This window comes from Rhagoletis pomonella, unplaced genomic scaffold, assembly GCF_013731165.1.
Source record: "Rhagoletis pomonella isolate Grant_MI unplaced genomic scaffold, Rhpom_1.0 Rhpom_scaffold_00004, whole genome shotgun sequence".
In the NCBI taxonomy this organism is placed as follows: Eukaryota; Metazoa; Arthropoda; class Insecta; order Diptera; family Tephritidae; genus Rhagoletis; species Rhagoletis pomonella.
The window spans coordinates 14,998,565-15,013,843 of NW_023458558.1; the positions used below are offsets into that span (position 1 = coordinate 14,998,565).

Here is a 15,279-nt window from a genome sequence, read left to right on the forward strand (position 1 = left end):
ACAGATATGATGTGATGCGATTGGATGATAATATGATGTGATGTGATGCGAGTAGTGTGATAAATCACCTATATTTTACAATCAGTCGGTCGGCGCGTTTGATCAGCGCCAGATGAAATATGGTATGATTTACGAATTTGTTATGAACAGATATGATGTAATGCGATTTTATATTGATGAGATGTCATTTGATATGATTCGATATGTAATACGAGTGAAATGTATCACCTGACTTTAATAGCTAGCCGCACTTCGCGATCAATCAATGCCTCCACTTCGGCTAGATACTTGTTATAGCTGCGACGTTGATCTGTGGGAAATTTGCGCAAAAACTGTAAAAATAAATGTCATTTTTACCACATACATATACATATGTCAGTATGTGCATACACAGTAAGCGTCAGAAATATGAATATCCTGTAGTTCACTAAACAGCAAATTCAAGATATACAAAAAAAAAATTAATAAAAATTTGTAACTATTCCGTTCGATTTCTTAGAAAAATTACCGTTAATTTTTGAGAATTTCTTTTTGTCAGTGTATTTGCTTCTATGCAAAAACAGATTTTGTTCTTGCGTTATATGGAAGAATATGCGCAACACCCTTGACAAAAAAAAAATCTCAAAAATTAACGGTAATTTTGCGAGACTTGAAACTTGCAATTTATTACTAAAATTGAGTAGACTGCAGAACTGCATACTCAAAATTTTCGAATTTGAAAGTTTAAAATTTTGATGATTTTTTTTTAGTATTTTTAGAATTCTCCCGAGTTCTATATGAAATTGAAAAATATATTCTACTGGTTTTTGCTGTTGAATAAACAATATTTTTATAAACAAATAAGGAAAATTCGGTATGGCAAATATAAACAAATAAAATCGTCATAACGCTAGGGTATTCATATTTTTGGCGCTCACTGTATGTACATATATATGAAGGAGTTAGAATCATAAGGGTCTAAGTGACATTTTTTGAAAATACAAGTTATACCCATATTTGTATAGTTAAATTTAGTATTTATTTGGTGACAAAGACTAATCATTCTTTGAATTAGTTAATTAGCGTGCATTCATTTAGGCAAAAATCATTTCAAATGCATTTACCCAGAATTTACAACAAGTAATCAATTTTAACCTTAATTATCTCAAAAAAAATTTCAGATTTACTTAGATCCTTTTGATTCTAACCCCTCCATATGCATGTACTCCGCCTTAAATACCACCTCCTACATACCTCCTGTATACACTGTCCATCATGCCCTTCCACTTCACACCCCTGCTGGTCATAGTCGAAAAACAAACAAAAATTGATAATCAATAGGCGATTCAGTAGGCGTCGTGTTTCATCACATTGCATGCGTCGTTGGCGCAACCGTTCCTGTTGTTGCTGCATGTCGAGTAAGTTACGCCCATAGGCATTACGTTGGTGAAGCGGTTCACGACTCCAGCGGCGTATGCTCTGCACAATTGACAACAAGTTGTGTTGCGTTTGCTGGAGGCGATTGTAGAGTTGTCGTGAACATTCATAGATTTCATTCATCAAAGCCGTATCTGAGTGTGAGAAGCAAATTACATACGTACGTATGTATGTATGTAGATGAGTGTGAAGTGATGAATTTATAATTTGAGTAGTGATGAGGAAGGTGATGAAGTAGAAATGTTGCATTACTGGCATGCAGGGAAATTGCAATTATTGGTCACACAAATCACAAAGAGTGTCTTTGGTTTTAATTTTTGAAAAAAATAGGATACAGTCAATGAGGATTGTTGCAGAGTTGGTTATGAATTTGTAGGACGACGTCATATTAAAAATATCAGGTGCTATATGTGAGGAACTTTCGAATGCGCACCGACGTTTCAGCTCTGAAAGTATTCAACTTGAACTCGGCCAAAATCGCTTAGGCAGTTACAGAGCCAAATAAGAAGAATCTGTGAAGCAGAGCCAACTGCCATCTAAGAAGCCGCCAATTCGTTGCGCACTTGTGATAGTCTCAAAGCGGCGATCAGAGCTCTGGGATGATGATAAGGTCAAAATTGGTAGGTCACTGGTAACCTGCGGTATTCTTCTGAACAAATGGGCTTTTAGTCGGCTCTGCGAACGGCTTCAGTTTTCGATGTCATAAAGGCAGTTGGAGCATAGGCGTTAGGAAGGAGTCGCTCACTCTACATGCATACATATCACTTACCATATGTTCGCCATGTGAGTGTAGCACTTGCGGTCTCTACACGTTCGTCGATTGCTTCCACTTCATGACGTATAAGTTGCAATTCTGCAGCGCTGCCAATGATACCAGCTTCACAGTCCTCATCAGCAGCTAGACCGCGAATGCCATTGTAAAATTCACCGATCTTGATGAGTTTCACTTTGCGTTGCCAAAACGCATCCCTTTCGGCATACAAGTCCAGTAAAATATTATCCAAAGCATATAGCCTTTGTTGTTGCTGAGCAACTAATGCATCTGCTGCTGCTGCTGCTGCTGCTGCAACTGCTTCAGCTCCAGCTCCAGCTCCAGCTTCAGCCACCAAACGCCTATCTGACACTGGTTGGGACTGCGTGGTTGGCATGACGCCGCCAGCATTATTCGCAGTTAGATTGTTGACATTAATGTCGGTGATGCCGCAGTTACTGCCACGTCGCACATTGCCTGCCAGCTGCATTGCCAGCAAATACTTGGCCTCTTGTAAAAGTCCAAATAAATCCGGCGCGAAATTCATTTGCAGTGATTTTGCTTTTGCTTTTTTTGTCATTAGTTCGTCTTTGGTGTTGTTGTTGTTATTGTTGTTGTGGCTTTGTTTGCTGCCGTGACTATAGTTGTTCGCTTTCCGCGATTGCGTCAGCGCTGCGGTGATTGCACTTCGAAAATTTGCACCAAAGGTGTAATTTGCTCTTGTGCCGCCTAAATGATCATTGCTGCTGCTGCCCGCACCGCCGCCGTTGCCGTTGCCATTGCCATTGCCCTCGCCATTGCTGTCGAGGGACATCACACGTGCGTCAAGTCCTTTGGCAATCCTTTTGCCTATTGTCTGCTGCCAATTGTGCCAGATTTTCAACTGCAAATTGCTCAGCTTTGTTGTTAAAATATCGCGTCGTGTGTTTAGTCGTCCGTAGGCGTCCACTATGTTAGCGGTCTCCTCGGCGGCCACACCTCGACTCCAATAACCAGCGTTGTATTCTGTGTTAATGGGGATGTTGTTGCTGTTAGTGTTGTTACTAATTGCTTCGCTGCCCTCGGTATCGCTGTCAGCAGTGTGGAGCCTAAGAAAAATAATTGATTAATTGATTGCGGATAAAATCAAAAGAGGAATTGGGATGAAATCCATTTAAAAGCTGTAATTGATTTTTTTTTTTTATGTGGGCATGTAGAATGCTGCAAAGTGTGTACTAAAAAGCTTAATATGAGAGACGTTTAAACCTAATTTGAAAAATTCTCCAAACGGCCGACTAAAATGAAATTGATTTAATGTACTAGACTCTCTAATTATATCGACCCCTTGGCGTATAATGTATGTGCCACTTTTTCGAAATTGGTTTTTGATGCAAGTTTGTTCTGCACCCCAGAACGCATCACCTGGTAAAATATTTTAGCTGAAGTCTCTATGATTTACTGAATATTTTGTCGTATGTAACAATGCATTTTTTTTCTTGTTGGCGAAGTTATCGTATGTGCCATACAAAAGAATTTTGCATGTAGTATAAAAAAATTCTAAAAATTTTGAAAAGTAGAAAAAAACCTCTCCTGTCAAACTAAGTTTGTGGCACATATGTATATGAATTCTAATATAAAAATATATATATATATATTTTTTTTTCATGATCCAATGCTCGGATCTAAACCAGATCCAGAATTATCGGAATCGGTTGACGTGGTCCAAAGTTATGCGGTAACATACATAAAAAAAAAAAATATTCCGACGAACTGATAACCTCCTGCTTTTTTGGAATTCGGTCTGGCTGGAGAAACTCAAGAAGAAAGAAATTGTTAGAAGAGTAATCTTCAAATTCAGAGAATTTTGTAAGTATCTGGCTTTGCGACAAGTTTTGCGTATTGACGATATAACTGTATTGATGCTCTCGTGTAAATGATTGGATATTCAATTGATGCATAACGACAGAAAATAGAAAATCAAAAAGATATATGGAAATAATTAATATTGTTTTTCCGAACTGTCGCTTTTAACGAAACCAAAAGGACCAAAAATCAAAAACAACGTACCAACGTACCAAATAATTTTCAAAGTACTGTAAGACTTGTCTAAATAGTCCATATTTTATTCCGACTTGTCTGATATCAGAAATTGTCTGGCAAATCTGCTAGCTGGGTACACATGTACCTACATAATCACATAAAATTGTCAGTGCTAACTGCCGCTCATTGTTAAAGTCTACGCAATTTACCTTTATAACCTTTCGAATGCAGATAGTGAATTCTATTTAAGCGTATTGCTGCAAATTCTAAAGGAAATTCACACTGCCAAGCAAGCACTACTTGCCAACTCAGTTGGTGCGAATAAGTGCAAATTCCAATCGATTGCATCGGTTTCATGATGACTACTCATTGAGCATAAATACATACATAAATACATACATACGTGGTGCGTATAGATACACTCTCTCCTCAATGCTAACGCTAACTTACATTTTCTTCATGAACTTATGCACTTCACGAGATGCCAACGTGTCTATGCGTTGCATATGCTGTTCCAGCCACATTAGAGCACCGGCAGTGGGAGGGAGTCCCTGTTGTATAGGTACTGCAGTTATACCGCGATATTCGAATTCCAGCAGCGTTTCAAGTACCGAACTTTCCAACTGGTGTAGCTCCTCGCTATAGATATGAAGTAGATGCGAATCAATGACACGTAGCTCCGGTAGAATAGTGCGACGTTCGAGTATGCCAATGCCAAGCATTACAGTTAGCTGTAGTTTAAATAAACATATATACATACATACATACATACATACATACGTAAGTACATTGCATGTAGTAGTTATTTGGAGGAAATTGGTAGATAAGAGAAAGGGTACGAATATTAAAGCCAGGCACACCTTTGTTAATTGCTCCCAGTTTTGGCAGTCTTTGTACGCCTGCACGAATATCGTTGCCAATTTCTGCTCCAAAGCATGTATTTGCTCGAAAAAGTTACGTAACTGTCGTTTGAAGTGCGACCATTTGCTGTTGCTGTTGCTGTTGCTGTTGCTTGGCTGCTGGGCATCCAACTGGGGTGCATCAAATTCGGTTAAAGTCCATTGTTCAAAGAGCTCCTTGAATTGTGTGTACACCTGTAGAGAATGTATTTAATGTTTAAATGAGTAGACAAAAGAAACGAGTCAGATTTAATTTGGAAATCTGCTGGTGTGATGGTGAAAAGTATAGTTTTCATAAATTGAGTGAGATGAAATGTTAAAGAAAGAACTTTTAGCACAGTCCAATGAAAATGGTTGTTCATTTTGTATACGGAAATTGTTAATAAAGAAAGATTGTGCTTTTAATCCTGGAGAGACGGAGCTCGTACTAATTTACTAGGAGATTTAAAGTACCTAATACACAGCTTCCTTCGATAACTGGTGTTTCATTCATGTTCTCTGGCAGGGTCAGGTACGCTCCGCACCCCTCATTGATATTGTGGAAAAAGTTGCCGCAATTCACTACGCCAATTGGCTAAGAAGCTCTGGTTTCTTCTTTTACCCGGAGTACGAACACTCGGAAATTCCTAAAAACTTCGACTTCTTGTCGGAGGAGATTGATCGGAGCGGTCCGGGAATGGCCGGTCCCTTCTCTACATACATCCCTCCAAGTGGTGAGTAGGATAATGACAGCCTGTAGAATGGAGGTCCATTGGTGAAGCTCTATTCTGCAGGAAACTCAAGGAAAATCTTATATTCAGGCTGCCGGATTTTGCTGCATTTTTCAGTCAGAGGTGACAGCTATTAGGGAGGCAGTCGACTTGCAGCTCATCATTTTATTACGGAATAGGGAAGTAAATATGTGCTATGACAGCCCAGCGGCCATCAGGGCTCTACGGTTGCCAACGAAAGGAAGGAACACCAAAAAGAAAGGATCGAGGCTAGTTGGCGAATATTCAATCAGTTCCAAAGTTCAGTATTCCAAAATCAAAGTGAATTGGGTCCCCCTTGAGGACATCTCCGCGGACAGGGAAGGCAACTTGCGGACTGTCCCTGGATAGATGGGTTTATAGACGGCTCAGCGAGCGTTGGTCAAAAACTTCGAAACGAAAAGTTGGTTTTGCAGTTGGCCAAGCACTTGCTCTCGTTTCTCACAGATGTACTGACCAGTGATTCAAACACTTCGAACCGTATTTTTTATTTTTTTGCAGAATTTGTGTTTAAAGAAATATTAGGTAAATATAAATTTTTTTTCCCCTAAAAACTTGAAAGCACAAACTATCGATTTTGATTGCTCGGAATAATATTCTAAAGTCTATAAAATGGATAATCTTAACTTAAACAACATTTTTTATTAAAGCTTATTGAAGCATCTCGTAGATATTTTCATTTGCTGCGAGATATGTAAACGATAACCTAAAAACTTACCTGCCGAACGCGCTCATTTAGCTGTTTGCCGCGCAAGCCGCCAAATTCAATTTTTTCAAGATTCTGAAACGATACCGCTGCGTCAAAAAGTTTACGCATATCGCCAAGTTGCGTCACAAATCCATTAACTGTACATTCAAAGACATCTTCAGGTGAAAAGCGCCACAGCTCGTGTGCTACACTACCATTATCGACTGACTCAGAAGACGGTGCAACCACAACCGCAGCACGAGAAGTGCTCGGCAAAGCAGGTAGCAATTGATGACCGCTGGTATACTTTTCCTTATATTCCAATAGTTTGTATCTGAAACAGAAACAGACTTTTCAATTCAACGGCCTTACGCGTTACCGGCGCGTGTATCTTACTTAAACAGCTCTAAAACCTCAACAGATTTTGTTATTTTGCTCAGACCCTCATCGGCGTCACCCTGAAATAGCAATGGAAATTCCAAATCTTCACTTGCGCGCCGCACCAGCAGCTGACAAACGCAACGCAACAGTACCGTCATGCGTTGTGTGCTACGATAATAGCGCGCATGCGTCCAAATGAGATGCAGCACATGTACTAGTGGACTCACCAGCTCAGCGGCTGCATGGAAGTTGACAGCGTTAAAGGCGGCCGTTTGCCGCAATAGTGGCTGCAGCCAGAGCGTGTTGTCCTCGGCCTCGTGCCAGGCGCATACCAAACGCTTGAAGACCTTCACAAATGGCTCATAGTAGGCTGAGTCGATACTCTTGAGAATGTGTGTGAGTGACCTGTGCGTTGCTGTGCGCAATTGTTCGTAAATATTTTGCAAATTTTGTTTGCGGTTGGACCAGTAGGCGATCTCATGTGCCGGCAGTGTTACCGTCACTACACTTTTGGTTTGCTGGCTGGTATTTCTTGATTGATTGCCGGTGCTGAACTCCGAGCGCTCGCTGAGAATTTCATGTATCTGCGTTGTCCAATTGATGTATATTTCCTCGAGCGCCGCAAGGAATTTCGGTTCAATGGCCGGAGCCAAGTTACTGCAAAAGGTGGAGAAAGGGGAAATAGAGATTTTTTTAAGTTAATTAATTTTTTTTACCTTAATTGAAAAAAAAACTTAGAAACTGAATATATGTCCTTTTTGTGGATTCATACAAGAGAGAAAAGTACTCCCTCAAACGATTCTAGAAGATGCGAGTGAGGTATATAAATATTAGACCCCCTTGAACCAGAGGACCAGACCAAAATATGGCACCAGTGCGAAATATAAACTTAGGAAAAACGACGTAAGAAAAAATAGAAGAGAAATTCTATACGAAACAGAATATTTTATCAGAAGCGATGTATGGTGACGCCACACAGTGGAAGAGGCCCTTTCAAAAATTGGCAAAAAGTAAATATTGTGCTCCGATTTTACTGTAACTTGTAATCTGTGGTGAAAGTTCTGGGTTGCTTTACTGACTATTTTACGTCAATTTCCATGTGTACAAACAAAAGCAGGCAAACAACAAGCAAGCAAATATTTATTAATGAATTTAAAAATATAATTAATTTAAATGTAAATACAACTAATTTAAAAAGCAATAGTGTTTACCCGACCGAATTTTCCGACTGCAATGGATTAGCCATTCGTTACTCGCTCTACGCTGCACTTATGTTTACCACATAAATTGATACAAATTGGCCAAAAACTGCGACACACGGCAACACTCGATTGGTTTCACAGAACTTTCAACAAAAATGTAAACTGCTTGTGAAGCATGAGCATGTGGAAATTATTTCTCAAAACATAACAGTTATTGATGAAAACTGTCGTTGAAAAATTCACTATGGAGGAAATGTTTTACAACTAAGTGATACATATCAATCAATTTATTTTTTCTTATGGAAAATTAAAAACAAATAAGAATTTTATGAATCCAAAGTAACAATTATTTTTGATTTTTATTTAAATAATCTATAAATAATAGTTATTTTTAATTTTTTTATATTATATGTCTTAGATAACAGTTATCGAAGACTTTAATTTATTATCAATAAAAATCATTCAGTGACTTTTACTTTTCCAAGTCATCAATATAAATCCCTCCTCAGCGTTGGTCGTCTTGCCGTGGCGAGGGGGCTTAAATGGTGTCATGGTATAACTCACAGTGTGAATTGTATCATGCCTCCATGAACTAAGAGGGAAGCCTGGTATTGAAGCCTCCGGCAATATTCCTTAACAATCCAAGCTGGAGTGTTGTTTTTATTGCTGAAGGTGGAAATGGCAGGATTACCGTACCAACACTACCCAAGCCAAGGTGTGTAGGCAACCGTGCCGATGGATGAATGGCCAGCGGGTAGTAAAAAATGGCTGGTCGCGTACGGTCCCCTCCGATGCCCGGGCAAGGTCGGTTGTAAGAAGTGCCTTCTCTATGCATACCGGCTCTGCGGACGAGCGACTAACCCTTTCCGGACTACTCGTGGGACCACATATGGAACAAAAACAAACAAAAACAAACAAACAACAACAACAAACAAACCAACAACAGCAACATGAACAGCGTACCAGCGAAGAAGGGGACGACGTAACGCTGTCAGAGGAGGAGCAGCTCCTCAAATCCCCAAGGTCAGGTAAGATGGTTGCAAGTACTCCTGGTGGCGCCAGCCATAGTACTCCAGTTGTACAAGCGCCAGAAACCAGCAGGGTGGAAGATGCCAGACAAAGTATCACCACTCTGCAAATAGTCAAAAATAGCACCGGTAGTGCCTGCCGTAGTACTCCGGACGAGCAGCCAACAACCAGCAAATCGGCGGCCGTTGCAGGCAGCAACCCCGCCTCTAAGAAAAGAAAACCCTCGGGCGTGGTCATGAGACAGATGTACCAGAAGGCGCTGTATATGTTAAATAAAATTGACAAAAATGCAGCGGCCGGTACGGTACATGAGCGTGACGAGGAAGACAAGGCAAAATACAGGCAAATAGTGGAAGAGTACGAAAAGTTACAGACAGATCGTGCAGCCACAATCGAGGCCACCGAAGCGAAGAAGCGGAACCGCTCTCATAACGAAGGCGGCCAAGGGGCCATCGCAAAGAAGGCTAAGCAAGGTGGTGATGCGGAGTCCGCAGCACCCGCGAAGCATCGCTATTTTAGTGACGTCGCCAGAGATCATCTACAGGCGGCGATAATAGATGAAAATAGCAAGACACCGCTACCAGTGCAGCAAAAATGGTTGGAGATTGATGTGAGGCTGTCGAGCCTCGTAATGAACCACGTACTCGACAACCCCGAAGGTCCTCACCCAGAGTTCGACTCGTCGGAATCCCTACGGGGATACCGGGTAGTCAAGTGCGCGAACCAGTTCTCCCTAGATTTCCTTGCTGGATGCGTCGCTAAGATCAGCGACACTTTTGTCGGCTTGAAGCTCAAGCTGATCCCAGCTAAGGACATTCCAAGGAGACCACGTGCGCGCATTTGGCTGCCTCCGATGGATGAACCAGGCGAAAAGTTGCTGCGGTGTCTTAAGCTACATAACAAAGACATACGGGCAATCGAGGAATGGGAACTTATAAAAGTTGAAGAGCCAAGAAGGCCTACAAATAAGCCCATTCTACTAGCTATTTGTGCAGAGTCACTAGACGCCTTAGAGAAGGCTGACTATCGGCTCTGCTTCGGTATCCGTAAGGCTAGAGTGCGGGTATTCCTCGGAGAGGTTAGCCCGGTAGAAGAAGATCCCGGGGTTGATGGAGCTGGTGAGCTTCTCATGGGTGTGAAGCTGACAGATGACCCTGAACCGGAAACTTAAAGTAGCCCAAATAAATCTGCAGCACTCCAAATGTGCTACAGATAATCTAGTTGTCCTTCTCAGTGAGGAGGATATAGACATTAGCCTAATTCAAGAGCCCTGGGTCAAGCACGATACAATCATGGGACTAAATATAAATAATTATAAACTCTACTATAAGAGCGAGGTAGGTAAACCGCGGGCGTGTATTCTTATCAAGAACGGTATAAATGCATTCCTTTGCTCTAATTTCAGCACATCAGATACAACAATGGTTAAGGTGGAGACCACCGGACAGCCAAGTATACTCCTGGTCTCATCATACATGGCCCACGATAGGGACAGTCCGCCAACCGAAATCCAGGAGATAATAGCCAAAAACCCCAGACAAATTATAGTCGTCGGCTGCGATGCGAATGCAAGGCATCCAGTTTGGGGTAGTTCTACGGAGAACGACCGAGGTGAGTCTTTACTACACTTCTTATTAAATACTAACTTAAGCATCTGCAATAGAGGTAATACACCCACATTCATATTCCCGAGTTCAAACCGGTTTCCTGGATGGGAGGAGGTGTTGGATCTGACCCTGTTGTCAGAGAACGACAGCGTGTCTGTAGAAGAGTGGAGAGTATCTGATAGGCCTTCAATGTCTGATCACCGTCTGATCCTCTTTAATCTGCACGGAATTTCCAGCACCCCCCTCAAAATACAGAAACCCCCACAGGACTAATTGGGAAAGATATAGTAACACAATTAAGCGTAAACTAAGTAAGCTCCCACTAAATACAACTGTCACTACAGTTGAGGACCTTGATAATAGAGTAAATAAACTAGAAGAGGTTATGAAGAAAGCCTTTGAAAGATCAACTCCAGTTAGTACAGCAAGAAAGAAATCCCCACCCTGGTGGAATGGGGATCTCAGAGCCCAAAGAGACAAAATAAGGAAAATCTACAATGATTGCTTTAGAACTAAAAACTGGGCGCCTTATAAAAGCGCCCTCAGATCTTATAAAAAGGAGTTGAGAAAATCTAAAACTAAATCCTGGCAATCTTACTGCTCTTCTATAGAGAACTCTAAAGACTCAGCCAGGCTCAGCAAAATCCTATCAAAAGAACACACAAATATCACACTCATTAAGGGAGAAAACGGGGTGTGGACGAACACAGCTAGTGATTCTCTAAACACGTTAGTCAAGTTCCATTTCCCAGGATTTATTCGACATCTACCCACATCAGGGTCAATTGAACCTGGTTCAACTAGCAGTATACTGTTGAACTCGATCGTGAGCAGGGAAAAGATTATTTACGCTATTAACAGCTTCTCTCCCTTCAAATCCCCTGGACCAGATTGCGTAATCCCAGCAATGCTCCAGAGGGTGAAGGGAGATATAGCACCGTTACTCGTGACTATTTTTAAGGCTACCATTACCTTGTGCTACATTCCTAAAAGCTGGAGAAGGGTAAAAGTCGTGTTCATACCCAAGCCAGGAAGGAAAAACCACGAAACAGCATAAGATTTTAGACCCCTAAGCCTTACCTCCTTTGTGCTTAAAACAATGGAAAGGCTTCTCGACATTTATATACGATCGCTGTTAGGTGAAGCGACACTCTCAACAGCACAACATGCATACATCAAAGGCAGATCCACTGAATCTGCTTTGCATGAAGTGGTGAGCTTAATAGAAAGATCGTTGCACTTTAAACAATATACTCTGGCGGCATTTCTTGACATCGAGGGCGCATTTAATAACATTGAGGTTGACACCATCATAGACTCTTTGATAGATACTGGTGTTGACGACAGTGTTTGTAGATGGATACGATCGATGCTAGTCAATAGAATCATTCAGGCAACAAATGGGGCTAACTCTATTACACATCATGTGAACAGGGGCACTCCACAGGGCGGAGTGCTCTCACCACTGCTATGGGTGATAGCCCTGAACGGTATATTGCTAGAACTCAATAGAGGGGGAGTCAAAGTTGTGGCGTATGCGGATGATGTTGTAATAGCAGCCACAGGTCCATTCCTCTCTACCGTTAGCGAAATCCTTGAAGGAACCCTGGGAAGACTACACGCCTAGGCTACGAGAAGCGGCCTAAATGTGAACCCAGCGAAGACAGAACTTATCCTATTTACAAACAGACACAAACTACCACAATTCAAGCTACCATCGCTAGACGGCAATGCGCTCTCATTGTCCCCCAGCGCAAAGTATCTTGGAGTCGTGCTGGATAACAAACTTAACTGGAAAACCAATATCGAATTCCGTAGACAGAAGGCCTACATAGCATACTACACTTGCAAGAGAATCTTCAGTAGAAACTGGGGACTAAATCCTAAACTTGTGATGTGGATGTATACCGCGATCATAAGACCAATTCTAACATACGGCGCCTTGGTTTGGAGGCCCGGCCTAAGCAGACAATATAATGTCAGCAAGCTAAGAAGCATACAAAGGGCAGCAAGCGCAGGAGTAACAGGCGCACTAAGATCCTGCCCGGCAGAAGCTTTAAACGCCATCCTCAATTTAATTCCTATTGATCTCCACCTGAAAGAAGTGGCTATGAAATCGGCAGTCAGACTCAGAGAGTCGGGTCTTTGGAGGACTAGACACTTCGGACATGGGTTGATCATAAATCAAATGCAACTAAATAGGACGACAGATTATATGGTAGGCAATTTGGACTTCAGCTGTAACGCGCAAGTGCTATTCCCATCCAGAAGGGACTGGAGAAGAGACCGAGTAGCCGACCGAGAAGAGATCTCTCTATACACCGATGGATCCAAGATGGATTGCGGTGTGGGAGCAGGTGTCTACTCCAAGGAACTAGGCGTGGCTCTGTCTCTACGGTTGGGAAATAATACAAGCATCTTCCAAGCGGAAGTCCTAGGGATCCTAGAAGCCTGCAAAATCCTAGGCAATAGGGTTGGACACAGCAGTAAAGCAACAATATACTCTGACAGCTAGGCGGCGCTATTGGCAATAGCGTCACCGGTTACCAAATCCAAGCTAGTTGGGGAATGCAAAGTAATATTGCGCTCAGTGTCTCAGTCAAATACCGTCTCTCTTGTCTGGGTTCCCGGACATAGGAACATAGAAGGCAATGAGAATGCGGATGAGTTGGCGAAGGCAGGAGCCGGTTTGGATGAATCCCAGGCAGTGGTACTGGGTTGCCCTCTTGGAGTAGTCTAAAGAGAGATTACTACGCATTTCCTTGAACTGGCTAGACGCAGGTGGTCAGATAAAACTATGACCTGACTATAACAGGGCGAAAACCTTGGACCTGCTTAGCAGATCAAGGCCAGAGGTATTTAGAATTTTAGCAACCATCACAGGCCACTGGCCCATAGGCAAACATGCGGCAAAAATAGGTCTACCCCATAATATGATTTGCCGCAGCTGTCAACTAGAAGATAGCGAAGAAAGTGTCCAGCATTTCCTGTGTGAATGTCCAGGCCTTTCGAACATTAGACACAAGACGTTAGGGCAGATTCATTAGAGAGTCGAAATGGTTCGACCTAGCAACATAGGAAGTGCATAGACAAGATATTTATCCCCCGCGAGAAGTGCATCAAAATGGCGCAATAATGCGCTAATTGTATCCTGGGCAGCGACTAGGAAGCACTGCAACCAACCAACCATCAATATAAATCAGTCGCAAACTTTTATTTTTTAAGTCGTACGTATGAAAGTCATTATCATTTTTCGCAGTTAAGAAGGTGCTGGAGAACAAAAGTTTACCACGACGTATACAGATGACTTTTATAAGTACGACTTAAAAAATAAAAGTCAGTGACTGATTTATATTGATGACTTTGAAAAGTAAATCACTGACTGATTTTTATTTATGACTTTTTTAATAAAAGTCTTCAATAACTGTTATATAAGACATTTAATTTAAAAATCGAAAATAACTGTTATTTGCAGATTATTTGGATAAAAATCAGATATAATTGTTATTTTAGATGTATAAAATAAAAAGCAGCAATAAATTTTATTTAAGGGGTAATTAAATAAAAGTATAAAAATAACTGTTAAAGAGTGATTTTTTAATAAAAGTCGTAACTGTTACCGCTCCTGTTCAGAAGCGTTCTGCGTTCTTCCAGTTGCAGTTATACCTTGAAATTTTTATTTCTGCAAAAAGGATTTTCTGGGTATTTACATGGGAAAGTGGACATTTGCAACAATAAAATGAGTGGAAAGTGCATCACCACGTTCAGACGCGCTTTAAGGCCAAGCTTAATATTAAGATTAGCTGTGTTTTTTACGAGAATGTATAAATCTACGCTTAACATATAAAAAACAAAAAGCCATCGACAATTTCCATTTGAAAACAAATACTTTTTATTAATACAAAGTTCTGCAGTATATGGAAAACGAATTCAAAATGAAACGAAATAAGTTTAACTCCCGTATTGTGGTACACTTCTTTGGACACTTTAACACCCTCAAATAGGCTTTGAATTTCGCCACTATTCAATCCTAATGCTTTTCCTAGCGCAATTAGTCCTTACACGAATTTCATAGTATCCAAGCGCTTGATAGTCAAATACAAAGTGGATTTTGCTCCACCCTATACACAATTTCTTTAGTGTAAATTTTTGCATTTAATCCAGGAAATGTTGTGTCGCGAGCTATCACTTTGTTCAGTCATTTCGCTCCTGGAAACCCTTAAACATTTTGATTTTGCATAAAGCTGCTTACTTCACACAATTAAATTGTTCATTGACCTACATACCCGTATTTAGTACGCTGTTTATTATACATTCACAGCGACAAGGCCGGAGCAAGTGTGTCTGTATTGCGAGGGACAACATCAAATGGACGGATGCCGGTTTAGTGACTAGTATGTATATCATTTGATTGATTTGCATTTTGCCCAATACCTTGGGGTATGTACTATTCGGTCTGCGTCATCGATTCGTTGTTGTCAATCGAGAATTGAACTAATCGCCAAAATGGTTAGACGACTGTCATCATACTCTACAGT

At 41.2% G+C, this 15,279-nt stretch overlaps 1 protein-coding gene across 1 annotated transcript in view; it reads right to left on the reverse strand.

Moving 5' to 3' along the window:
- The window catches only part of LOC118738115 (dynein beta chain, ciliary), a 67,479-nt gene that overhangs the window by 44,726 nt on the left and 7,474 nt on the right, over nucleotides 1-15,279 (reverse strand). The window contains exons 3-9 of the mRNA XM_036469035.1: nucleotides 6,919-7,560; nucleotides 6,553-6,856; nucleotides 5,047-5,280; nucleotides 4,637-4,917; nucleotides 2,186-3,255; nucleotides 1,234-1,550; nucleotides 229-332 (exon numbers count right to left, since the gene is read on the reverse strand). Coding sequence (XP_036324928.1) covers nucleotides 229-332; nucleotides 1,234-1,550; nucleotides 2,186-3,255; nucleotides 4,637-4,917; nucleotides 5,047-5,280; nucleotides 6,553-6,856; nucleotides 6,919-7,560 — 2,952 coding nt within the window. The remainder of the gene's footprint in view (nucleotides 1-228; nucleotides 333-1,233; nucleotides 1,551-2,185; nucleotides 3,256-4,636; nucleotides 4,918-5,046; nucleotides 5,281-6,552; nucleotides 6,857-6,918; nucleotides 7,561-15,279) is intronic.